This window comes from Coffea arabica, chromosome 11e (assembly GCF_036785885.1).
Source record: "Coffea arabica cultivar ET-39 chromosome 11e, Coffea Arabica ET-39 HiFi, whole genome shotgun sequence".
Taxonomy (NCBI): Eukaryota; Viridiplantae; Streptophyta; class Magnoliopsida; order Gentianales; family Rubiaceae; genus Coffea; species Coffea arabica.
In genome coordinates this window covers 17,216,059-17,229,276 of record NC_092331.1, presented here as the reverse complement: position 1 = coordinate 17,229,276, position 13,218 = coordinate 17,216,059, and the positions used below count along the sequence as shown (strand labels likewise).

General features: G+C 36.5%; 1 protein-coding gene across 4 annotated transcripts; it reads right to left on the bottom strand.

Moving 5' to 3' along the window:
* Positions 1–6,829: 6,829 nt before the first annotated feature.
* Positions 6,830–12,985, bottom strand: LOC113717146 (putative late blight resistance protein homolog R1A-4). Of its 4 annotated transcripts, XM_072071625.1 has the most exons (4): positions 9,014–12,985; positions 8,229–8,851; positions 7,566–7,766; positions 6,830–7,282 (listed from the first exon to the last, which is right to left on the bottom strand). In XM_072071625.1, exons 1-2 carry the CDS (start codon positions 12,618–12,620, stop codon positions 8,247–8,249), a joined length of 4,212 nt encoding a protein of 1,403 aa, XP_071927726.1. In that variant the 5' UTR covers positions 12,621–12,985; the 3' UTR covers positions 6,830–7,282; positions 7,566–7,766; positions 8,229–8,246. The 4 variants fall into 4 exon arrangements, with proteins under 4 accessions (XP_071927726.1, XP_071927725.1, XP_071927724.1 ...); XM_072071624.1 differs by having other exon boundaries at positions 6,830–7,358; positions 8,229–12,984; XM_072071623.1 differs by having other exon boundaries at positions 8,229–12,984.
* Between the last annotated feature and the right edge of the window lie 233 nt (positions 12,986–13,218).

Sequence of the window (13,218 nt, the reverse complement as noted above, 5' to 3'; positions counted from 1 at the left end):
ATAGTTGTCATACAAACGATAAATAACCAACTTTTTCTTAGTGTCTCGATAATTAAGGCACGCTCAGTAACTACTTCCCTAACCAAGAGATAACCCTAGGTATGCTCATAGGATTTAATTTGTTGATTGCATTAAAAATCAGAAAAGCCCTATTCTAATTAACAAACACACTAGCAGGGTTTATTTAAATTAGATCGTATGTCTCCCTAACATGGCTCCAATCATATTAGTTGTCAATAATTTAATATAATTAAATAATTACGGATTTAACTGCCCTAACTGATAATAGTTTGTTAGATTGAATTAAATATCAGAAGTCTTTGATATTCAAACAACTAACAACCATGAGAAATTAAACCAGAAGACATACAAATACTAATAAATAAAAGAAATTTATAAAACGATTAGATCTCACAGATATTGTTCCTCGGCTAGAAAAAGGGAATTAGTTACTCTCCATCGAGAGTAACCCCAGCAATTCCATTGAAAAGAGTCGCATAAGCCTTTTGAAAAATGAAGAAAACTAAAGAAAATAGAGGATGAAGAGAAAAGCCAAGCGGCTATTGTTTGACGCGAGACTAGTCACGATGGCTCACCAATTGTTTCTTGCTTACCGAAGTATTAATCATGCGGGATGCTAGCTTCCCTTATTCTCCCTTTTAGTTTCCTACTTTGTATCAACTACCAATAATGAAGACGTATTTCCTAATTAGAAAAGATACTACAAAAGATAATGTTTTACATTTCCCAATCCAATACTATAACTAATAAAGAAAATCAATGTCTTTCAAATCTTCACCCAAAAGCTGTCCGGACTTCGACTCGAACTTGAAAGTCCCCGTGCACAGAAAATTCTCGAGTTTACTAGACTTGAAAGATTCTAACCGTGCCACCACCAAATTAATTCTTAACATGCTAGAAAATCGCCCATGTTATCACTTTTTGCTCATTTCCTACAATTGGCGCCATTAACCAAGTATAAGTAGAATCCACCAATTAATACAATATTTGGCTAAAATCAAGGAAAAATAATCATGAATTGAATAGCAATTTTACACCCTATCATAAGCCATATAGCTCAGCAGATATGTGACTCATTCGGGATAGGCTATGATGGTTAATGTTGCTTGTCCAATGGATCCATTAGATTTGGCTTGTTTAGAGCGAATGAGAGTTATTCATCGTGTTAATGACCAATACTAGTTTGTACCTCCTGAGGAGATACAGCTTTGGTCTCGGCTTGGGTCACTCTACCTTCTTCTGTTACCATGGTTCAAAGTCGTGGTCGCGGTCATGGTCGCGGTCCGGAACGTTCCACATCGGTCTCGGCATACCGGTCGCGATCTCGGTGAGACGCAAATTTTAAAGTATTTAATATTTTCAAAATTATTAATAATATAAAAATAGTATGCTAAACAAAAATAATAAAAAATAGCAAAAGAATTGGCCGAGTCAATCCGTCACGGTGTAACTCGGCCGATTTCTCGTCTTGACTCGGGATAACTCGGAGTGACTCGTGTGACTCGGCCGAGTCAATCCGTCGCGGTGACGTCTCGGCCGATTTCTCGGCGAGTCAAGTATCTCGGTATCGTTTCGTCACGGTATCGTATCGGTAGGGACCGAGACGGTGACGACTCGGCCGAGTCGTCTCGGTCTCGGCCGAGACTTCGAACCATGTCTGTTACCTTAAATGCTACTCCATCTATAGATAAGACAGGTCCTTCTACATCCGTGCCACCCTCACCATCTAATTGAGATACTCAGTTCCAGAGTTTGCGTGGGCAGATTTCGTAGCCAGATAGTCGAATTGCCAATATTGAGTTTCATAGTTCTAGGATGACATAGAACTTGGCGGCCTAATTTGCTTCTGTTGGCTTCACAAGGCCTTTTACCTCGCATCCTTAATCTTCATGTTCAGGAAAGTCCTCTTTACTTCTCTTTTACTCCTTATTTTTTACATTGGGGATAATATAATGTTCAGGTGTGGGAGAGGGGCATATTTATACTGACAATTTTTGTGGCAATTTTTAAAAATTTTAATTTCTAGTTTAGAATTTTTCATTTTTTTTTAGGTTTTCTTTGATGTATGAAAATGCGGTCAAAATGCAAATGATTAGTGCAATATTACTAGTATGAGAATTCTATTTTCTTGTAATTGATTTGAATGATGAATGTGCTAGATTTGATATAATTTTAACAAATTTGTGAGCTTTTGGGATTTATGGGCTTTATGTGGAGTGAGAGCTGTAGGAAAGGAGTTTCAAATCGATGAATTGGTTAACTGATGAACTTTACTATCATCTAACGGTTGGAATAGGAGATTAGTTTGTTAATTGTAATTCAATGGGCCAACATGAGACAACACATAAACGATCCACATTGGCAAATAGCAAATACAATAATTTAAAATCTCCGGGGCCTTTTAGGATAACAAAAGCAGGAAACCCATTTATTCCCAGTCTTGAAAGAGCATTTCCAGAAAAGGTTGAATGTGATGTTTCCAGCCGCTTTAACTATAATCTCAACTTTAACTGTGATGTTTCGAGCCCATCATATCTAATGAAGCTGAAGCAATGGAAAAGAGAAGCAAAATTCCTTATTCCAAGTATTAAGCATGTGCCAAGTGTCGACCCATGGGCAAGTCACTTATTAAGACGAGGAGTTACTACAGTAATTCACTCTATCTTTTTATTATACTTGAAGAATTTTTTGTGATGTGATATATATAAAATAAAAAATTAATTAAAAATATAAAAAAAAAAGGTTGCAAAACATATGCATGAGGCAAACAAAATAATATCTGTGAACATATTTGTATTCTAACTCTAACTCAGTGGCCACCACCTCTCCTGGTGGGATGGGAGGTCAGGGGTTCAACCCTTGTCTCCCACCAAATTGCCTGTCCTTCATGGGTAACTCGGTTAGTCTCAACAAACCTCCTTTAAGAGCTGGTGTTCAGAAACTTTTTTTCCTATTTTTCTTTAGTTTAGCATAATCAGCAATTTCCAAACATTCACTCAAAAGTTTTAGTAAGAAAATTGCCTTTCATGCACGAATAAGAAATTTTGCTTCATACAAGTCAAGCTCATAAAGAATTTTTCTTTTCTGTTTTTCTTCAAATTAGCATAATTTCTGTACATTTTCATGGGCTTTCCGGTGAATTGACTCTTTTAAGTTATAATATAGCTCCCTGTTGTTTGTAAGTTGTCGAATTTTTTTTTATGAAAATTGTCAAAACTAGCGTCCGCCAGCAAAACATCATAATTGCCACCATATAAATAAGCACGTTGAATAACAAAAACACCCTTGTGGTTTGAGAATGTTCAATTTACCTTCCTAAGGTTTAGAACCTTACAATAACTCTTCGTGGTTTACAAGTTTTATCAAATACTGATGGCTTTTTACCAATTAACAACTTTCACCGTATCCTTCTTTCAACAATCCAAAGTCTGTATTGATAACTTAGATCCCTAACTCCACCACTCCCTCAATTAGTTGAAATATATTTCCAAAGACACAGGAAATATGTTTTGTATATTTCACTTCGGTACAACTACAAAATAGATCATTTATCTTCCCATGAACTATGTAATAATATTCAATTATGGAATTTAAAGTTTTTAACCTCTTTTCCCAAGTCAAGCACGACGAGCATGTATGAACTAGCAGAAGCCTGATTTATCTCCAAATCCACTACTTTCTCTTCTAGAAGATTTGGACCAACTGTGGACAACACTTTGGGTATTTTATCTTACATAAGGGTATAATGGGCAAATCAAGTTATACTTTTGCGTCAAAAATACTTTTAACAAAAAAAATGTAGCACCAGCCATGCGTTTCTTACAAATCTGGTTATGTTTTATGAAAACTATTGCAATTTAGAAATCTTACTAACCACGACAGATGAAATTGTTGGTTTTGAAACGACAAGAGGATAAATTTAACATTTCATAAACCATAGGGAATTTTTGATACTTAAACCATTTATCTATATGGGGGCAATTGTAATATTATGCTTGCCAACGTAAGTTTCGACAATTTCCATTGATATTTCAAAAACTTATAAAGTAGAGAGATAAAATTTTGGGTTTTTAAACTATAGGAAAGTATATTGAATATTTGCTAAACTACAGGGAACTTTTAATATTTAACCCAAACATTACATATCGGTTATACACTTAAGTGTCGATCATAGCTAGGTTGGTCGAAAAACATGATTAATTTGTTAAAGGATCAAAGTTCTAAGTTTTAGTGTGAATATGTTAACAAGTTATGTTTAATTTGCAGAGGAAGCTTTAATCTAGTGACTACGGACATCAAGAATTAAAGATTTTGAATTCAAATCTCCTCTCCCTCCCCCACTTCTTAAATCCCACCCACGCCTATTAAAATTTAAAAATAAAGTAAAATTTTAGATACATATATATAATCTTGCTAGGAATAAATTAATTAATTATGTCAAATATAACACCATAGGGCGAAAATTTATCAAACACAAACACCATGGATTATTATTAGGGTCATGTTAAACTTAGAGTTTCATGACATGGATAGGATTCTAATACGACGACGGAACAATACACAAGATTACTAGAACAACTTTGTTGTGTTTTAATATGCATGATTTAAAAATAAATAAATGAAAAAACACATGATTGATTGTATGCAATTCGTAATTGACCCTTTTTAATTTGGTAAATGTATTTCATTCGATATTGTTGAGCTCTCTTAGTAACTAGATTATTCGGCCTATACCAATATGAGCTGAAAAAATATTAAAAAAATAACTATTATTAACTTAAGACTAAACACAAAATTAATGATACTCCTGCATAACCAATAATTATAAACTAGTTCTATGTCTATGAAATAGACAGTGGTGAAAATTAAGTAAACAAGAATCCCATGCAGAAGTAAAATATTTCACAAATTTCTCATCATCAATGCCCGGCCGAATCCCCATCTTGACAAATAATCAACGCTTTTAAAATTTATCAGAGTTTCAGGAACATAATTGTTTTGTAATTCTCTTTCGGCTAATCTAAATGAAAGTGCAAGACATAGATTGGCCCAAACTTATTCAAATAGGCATTGTATATTGGATCTAAACTTTTTCCTGTATTTATTATTACTGTAATTATAAATTTCCTTCATTCAGAATGCCATATGATTCACATAACATTTGATCTATTGCTAATTCCAGCATTTCCAATCCACATCTTAAAAATTTTCAGTAATTCCTAGAATCAAACAGAGTAAAGACAAGCTAGAGCAACTGGAAATCAATAAACCTAATAGTTTTCACACATTCATAGACACAATAAGATTTTTTTTTTTTTTGAGAAATACGCACACACATATACATATACATTTGATGAAATTTTTGCTAAAGTTCAAATTTGACTTGTGTTAAATTTGATTAATATATATAAATATGTACATATACATGTAGAATTGAAGCTCATCAGCTTTGGTTCAGTAGAAGCTTGTTTGAGATTAATCTGATAAATGAAGAATCTGAACTTATGTGCAATTTCAAACACAATAATAATGAATAAACAAATTTCAAAAAGATTTTCTAGTTTGATTGCATTCTTTTGCAGCCCTATGCAAATGGTAGGTGAGCAAAGAAACGAGAAGAAAATGGACCTTTTCCAATGCAGCACAACCTTAACCCTATCGTCCTTTGTTTTCTCCAAGCAGTATCAAGGAAAGAGAAATGGTTAAACTACACCGCCCTCATTGAAAATGGAAACCGTTTGATTGTTTATTTTTGGGTAAATTGCATATACCCCCCTGCAATTTTGCATGATGGCAGATGACCCTTTAAATATAGTCACGTAACCGCCATGTGGTTTAACGTAAATGAAAAATGTACCGAATGCACCATTCGTTACAGCAATTCTACCAGACGTGCGTGTGTGATAGAATCAAAATATCCACTTAACATCCTTATAATTTGCATGAATATCACTTTAGCCTCAGGTGATTTTTTTATTTATGTACATAATCCCTTATGGTTATATGCAAAATGGTTAGGCAATTGTTCAATTTAATATCTAAGTAAAGGCATCACTGATATTTCAACTAATGACATTATATAAGTTATTCCGGAAAAATCCACTTTTCATCCCTAAATTTTGAGTTAAGGACACATTTTGTCCTCAAACTTTTAGACGCACCACATTTAGTACATGAATTAATTATTTTTTGCCACATTTAGTCCAAAAATGGTAAATTGCTTAATTTGGATAGAGAAAGTCACGTGATTAGCAGTGACCGTTAAGTAAAAATAATTTATCAATCAAAATTAATGGTCACGTCAGTCTTTTCCATCCAAGTTGAATGTTTTATCGTTTTTGGACTAAATATGACCCAAAATAATTAATTCATGTACTAAATATAGTGCATCTAAAAGTTTGGAGACGAAATATGTCCCTAACCGAAAGTTTAAGAATGAAAAGTGAATTTTTTTCCCTAAGTTATTCTCCATCAAGTTTCGGCTTTGCATTAAACCATAGGGAGTGAAGTGGATATTTTGACATGTTAAGGGAACCATGTGTAAGTGAAATCATAGAGGGTTATGTGGAATTTATCCTTTATTTCTCTATATGTAATTAAATGAAAGCAAGCCACCTGACATCAAAACCTGAAAATCAGCAACATAAAATGTTCCCATAGCATTTATCTACTGGCTTAGTTGGCAAATGTTGCTTCAGCAAAAATCCTGAAATGTTGTTTCAAGATAAACGTATGGTCCCTAACATCATGCACGAGCAATCGCTATTCAAGTTAGATGGTATAGCCGTTCAAGCAGAGACAAAAGGAAGAAAGAAACAAGTGACACCAGTATACTAAAAATAGTTCAGTAACCCGAAACGGGATCACACTGTAAGCAATAACATGATCAAAAGTACTTCTCAAAATATCCATTCTCAAAATACAGCAATGTAAGCTAGAATAAATCAAAGCCAGACTCCTCAAAAAAGGGAAGCTTACAAAATCTTTCAAACGTGTATTCATATTATGGGGGAAGGCCTCTTCCAATGTCCCTCAAAATATAAAATCTTCAAGTTTCCGCCATAAAATAATAAAGTTTTATTCCCATTCCTAGATGAATAATATATCTTGAAGACCCTTCGGAGGAAAACAGGCAATAAGAACCCAAACAAACTGAAGCAGCAAAAGACCATATTAACGACAGCAAGGCCTCTTCCAATGTACAATCTTCTAGAATTGCCACCAGGCTTGTAAAATTCACTCCACAACAGTAAAGATCCTCCTGGAATTGTAGAAAACAGGGGTAAATACAAAAACCGGGAAGGAAACCCACAGTAGAAAGCCACTCCTAAGAAAATCTGAATAGCAAGAAGAAAGACATGAGATGCAGCAGAACTGAGTCCCTAAACTGATTATTCCAGAAAAAAGCACAAAGAGATTTTAAAGCCTGTGTTTTCCCAAAAAAATTCTGAGATTGGATTTGAGGGGAAAGTGTTGGAAAGGCAAATTTTGATAAAAAGTGGATACAGACTAAAGACTACAAAAGCTGAATCTTCAACACTAACCAGGCTAGTAGCGGTGAGAAAAATCAGCCTTGAAAGTGCATTTCGCTGCCAAAATTGAGGAAAACCCTTTTAGATTGAGGCTTTTTCTCGTCCAAGCCGAACTCCTTGATGTAAGATCATTCAGATTCCCTTTTTCCAACATCTGCTGAGACTTTTACTTTCTCGACCTTGAGAGGTTTACTCTCTTTTCCACACAGCCAACTAGAAACAGATATTTGTCTATTAGTTCTGTGAGCAAATGCCCAAGTTTTGGCCTAAAGAGACAAATTTTGGCAACTGGAAAAAATTCGGCTCAAACAAAAGTTGTGTTTAAAGCTGTCTTTAATGCATTCAGTGCAATTCTTCTCTTTTGGTCACATTAATTCTTTCTAAGAGGTCATCGAAAAGGTTTACTGACAATTAACAGGATCAAAACCACTTAAGAACTGTACTGTGAAAGCAAACCTAGACTGAAAATGATAACTTCAAGACCTTAATTTATGAAGTAATGATTCAAGAGTAAAATAATCATGATTTTTTAAGAGGTGATAGAAGAAGTCTCAAAAAGCACAGAATCCAGAAAAATTGGTAACAAAGAAAGTATACAAAGCCTAACACATAAAAAGTCATAACAAAAGAATAGATTTACTCGGTAGTAATTAGAATAACATGCCAAAGTTTTACCTGAAAGAACCGTGGTGATCAAAAGTCCAAGTCTGACCGATCAACAATGACCTTCAGCTCATTCCCCATGTCAAGTTGTTCCTGCTGGAGCTGTCTCACAGACTCCACAAGAGAGCTTGTGCAAAATTGCACCTCAATCATCTCCAGAGTAGAACTGTCACCGAAACCAGAGGGGACCTCCTTGAGCTCCCTGCAACTTCGTAAAATTAGGTGTACAAGCTGCGGCAGGTGGTCACTACAGGCATTCCATTCAGCAATGTTTAGGCTGTCGAGCTTCAAAAATTTCAGTTTAAGGAACTCTCCTTCTTTCATCTCCCACACTTTCCCCTCAAAAGCTTTAGAGAGTAATTTAAGAACCTCAAGGTTTGGTAATCTCCCAATCTCCGAAATACAATCCCATGGCAGGCGAAACTTTGACACAGTTAACTTCCTGAGATTCAATGGGAAGTCAAAGTTACATGAAAGAGCAATCCTGCCTGAGTACAGTACATTGAGGGACTCAAGCTCTGTTAGAAAATTCAGTATTGGAAACTGATTACACTTTCCTGTATCATCAGGTAATTCAGAAAATAGACATCTCATTTTCCGAAGTTTGAGCAACCTCCTCATGATATTCTCTGTACCTTTACCACAAAAGAGATACGGAGAGGAAAGACTGACCAGATTAAGTATTGGGGTAAAAACAGTGCTTTCACCATCTTCCAAGGTGATGACAGCATAATTCTTGATATGGAGATGTCTCAACTTTTCCATGCTCCAAATAGCATAAGGTAGTGATACTTTACCTTTCAATCCCTTCACAAGCAAGGTTTCAAGATTCCGGAGATAGTTTATTGATGCTGGAATACTATCTATATCGCCACAAAGAGCTAAAAATCTCAGACCAACCAATACTAGGACTCCTGTGGGGAAAGAATTTCCCATATTGATGCATTCCAAATCCAGCACTCTAAGAAGTTCAAAGTTGTCAAAAATGAAGGAGATGTCATAGGGACATCTTGGATACATATCACTGGTGGCAGAGTACAGCAGAGTGCGGACAAATGGCCCAGAAGGTCTTGACATGGTAAAATGATGTCTCTTGGAAAAAATAGACAGCCGACGTTTTTGGTATTTGATGGTGTTTTTGGGGTAAATGTAATTGGGATCAACGCCATAGTCTATATCCTCATGAGAAGAATCAAAAAGTTCATCATACCCATTTTGGAACTGCAAAAGGTTTTCTTCTTCAGACTTTCGGATGCATAATGTACGCAACATGTCATGGACACGACATGTTTTCATTCCTCCACGTGATCTTCTTTTGGAAGGCATTACTAGGCTTCTTCCAATCAGATTCCTCAAGTAACCCTCCGCAATATCTTCTATGCTTTCTACCCCTGAATCTGTTATAAATCCTTCTGCTCTCCATAACCATGCCAACTTCCTAACTGGAATGTCTTTGTCCTCCAAAAACACTGCAATATAAAGAAAGCAAGGTTTCAAATAGTTGGGTAGATACCTGTAGCTGAGCTCTAAAATGTCCATGCACCTCCTTTCAGGATCATCGGCAATCTGTGAGCATATGCTTTCTGAAACTTGTTTCCACCTGTCAGGTATCATGTCAGTCTTTTCAAGGAGACCAGCTATTGCAACAACTGCCAGAGGGAGTCCTTTACAACTTTCAGCAATTTGCTTTCCAACTACCATCAGTTCAATGGGGCACTCTTTTGTGTCGAACAACTTCTTTTGTAACAGCTCCCAACTTTCGTCATCAGATAGTAGCCGAAGAGGATGAGGAGTACCATCTACTTGAACTTCTGCAGCCACATCAGAGTGACGGGTCGTGATCAGTATTCTGCTTCCATTGTTGTCATTCGGAAATGATATTTTGAAATCATTCCATGCCTCAATGCTCCACATATCGTCCATAACAACGAGGTACCTATAGCTCTTCAAGCATTGGTACAACTTCATCACCAAATCTTCATCACTCATTTCGAGCACGTCATCTGTAAGTTCCACAATGTTGCGTAAAATTTGAAGAAGCAATTCTCTCTTCTGATATGTTTGGGAGATACAACACCATGCTTGAACGTGGAAGTGATCGGTAACTGAAGGATCGTCGTACACCCTCCTGGCTAAAGTTGTCTTGCCGAGTCCAGCCATCCCAACAACTGAGAAAACACCTAGTTTTCCTGATCCTGCTATAAGTCTATCAATGAACAGTTTCTTTTCATCAGCAAGATCAATAACAACTTCATCAATCTTGCGAATTTCTGCCTGTGATGATACCATTGTTGAAGCGGTGGGAACATTATGAATGTTGATGCCATGTGCATTCTTACAAGTTTTTCTTGCCTGAAGCTTAATAAGTTTGAGGTCTTCCACGATATCAGAAAGCCATAATGGATGATACCATCTCAAAGAATCTCCAGCCACAAATGAATCAATGAGATATTCTGCCTCGAGTGTTACTTGTACAATGCTCGAAGCAACACTCTTCAAATCCTGATGCTTATCATACTTCTCTTCAATGTTCGTGAGGAATGATCTCAAGAACTTTATCTCTCTGTGAACGACATGAAATTTATGTTTCACTGAAAGAACAGAGCCGGCTTTAGACTTGAGCTGCTCCAAGAGATCTACTAAAAAGAAATCAATGCTGCCAAGTCCTTCCATCTTGGGAAAATTAGATCTTAATGACCGTCTGTGAGGTAGGTAAATTTCTTTGATCTCTGCATTGACAACCTTCATCTTGTCAACTAACTCAGGAAGCAAATGACTGAATTCCCTCATTGTTTCTTCCGTAATTTCATTTTCAAGAAGAGAGTAATAGAAACAAGCTGCATCCCTTGCTACTGACTCTACTTGTGTCAAGATCGATTTCTCATTCTCCTCTAGCGGACCCATCAAATAAGTTCTGCTGACTACCAGCCAATGACCAAGGCTGTTAATTTGGCGCTTCACATTGTCTGTCAGACTTGGGTGTCTACTAAGAAGCTCTTCAAAAAGTACCTCCGTCTTCAAAAGTTTAATCTTCTCTAGCAACTTAAGTAACTCATCTGTGAACTTGTCTTCAGTGATGGACTTGGCAAGAAATGATCGATAAACAGAGCCAGCCTCCCCAGCCACAGGTCTGATATGCAACCAAATCAGCTTAGGAACTTTAGTTTTCGCCACAGGTGCATTTCTCTGGTAATCTCGAAAATACTCCAGTTCATTGTGGAAAGAATCAATTTGACGCTCAAGGAACTTTAAACTGCCTTTTTGGTTTAGCAGTCGGATCAGGAAGACCTCTACCCTTAGAAGCTCCATCTTTTCTACCAATCTAAAAAATGCAGGATCGGTGTCCCATGTTTCCTCTCTATCATGAACTGAATAACCGAAAGATCCAAGCTCGATAATGGTTGCTTTAATCTCCATTAAAGTCAGCTTCACATCATCCGCCCTGTAGAGATCTGACACATAAATGGAACGGGCAAAGAATACCAGATCTTTGAGCCTTTTGCAGAAGGTTTGAAGTCGAGAACACTCCTTAGGAATGAGAAAACCAATAAATTTTTCTACCAGATACACATATGCATATGGCTCAGAGTGGCATGAGCAATGATCGCTGGTTAATTTGATACACAGCTCCGTAACTTGTGGCGTATTAGGCTTGAACGCCTTTAACAGATCAGAAAGCATGATGATCATCTGCCGTTTCTTGTCTTCATGCATTCGATGAATCCAGCACAAATAAGAAAAATGCGCTGTGCGGACAAGTGCACCTCCAAAATGAGTCCGAAGTTTTATTTGTAGATTAGGACAAGAATATCTCATCTTTTCAACATAAGTACCGAGACACTCTAGCATATCATACATGGTACCAAATTGTGGGCAGATATGGCTGAGCAAGTCAATTTGCCGCCAAACAATAATTCGTAGACAGTTAAAGAAGTTATACCAGTTATCATAATTGCTTAAAAAATCGTGGGATCTCAATGAGTAGTTAGATGCAACATACTCATAAGCTGCTTCCACTTGTGGGCTCGAACACATATGCTTCAGTTCTAACTTAGAAATTGCAACTACAATAACCTCTTCTCGAGCAGCAATTCTTACATCATTCATTGCCTTCTTAAATGCAACTTCAAGATCTCGAACTACAGACCCCAACCCCTGACCAGCACCACGCTGCTTATCAGCATCATCCCAATTCGTCACCAACATCTGAAACATTCTCATCAGCCCTGCTTCAATTTCAAGGATTCGAATTTGATCTGCAGCATCTCTATCCCTATCATAATAACGCTGTTCCAATTGGTACAACTCCTCACATAGAGAATCAAAAACATCAGTGGAAGTTCGATTCACACTCTGAACGGCTTTTTGGATCGTGCTCTTAACAAGCTTTCCAAAGAACTCCATGGAAAAAGATCCTGAAATACAAGTACAACAGGTATTCTAAACTTCTTGTTTGAGTTTTGAAGAGTGAAAAGGAACGGCATACAGAGGAGCTGAGAAATGGAATGCTTGAATGAGTTGTTGATTGAGATTTTTTTTTTTTTTGGGTTAGTGGATTAAAGCATATACATTCGTACATCTACATCAACGTCTGCATTATTAAATTACAAATGGTTGTATCGGTAGATGAAAAATAACAATTTTCTGACAACTGTAATCAGTTTGTTCATACATTTTCCTGGCTTTTGTGCAACTAGCGACAGAATTTAGTATTGCAAATAATAGGGTTCGGAGTTCTGTCCTGAACAGGAGCACGGAAATGGTCAAACCTTATCGGGTTTGTAGGTCAATTAGTATGTTAGGATCAAACCTTATCTTGTTTGTGTATCATTGATATCTCAATTAGTTTATGGCGCACCACCAACTTCATCTTCTAGAATGATGTTGTGTCGTAGTATTACCATACTGCATCAACTATCATGGTAACCTGGTTAATCATTCATGCACTTACGCAAATTTACTACAAATAAATCTTGCGCAAATGTACTGTGAATGAGACATT

Bases quoted from the DNA above. Each gene is read 5' to 3' on its own strand.
- LOC113717146 (XM_027241812.2), bottom strand. From the start codon at position 12,620: ATGGAGTTCTTTGGAAAGCTTGTTAAGAGCACGATCCAAAAAGCCGTT.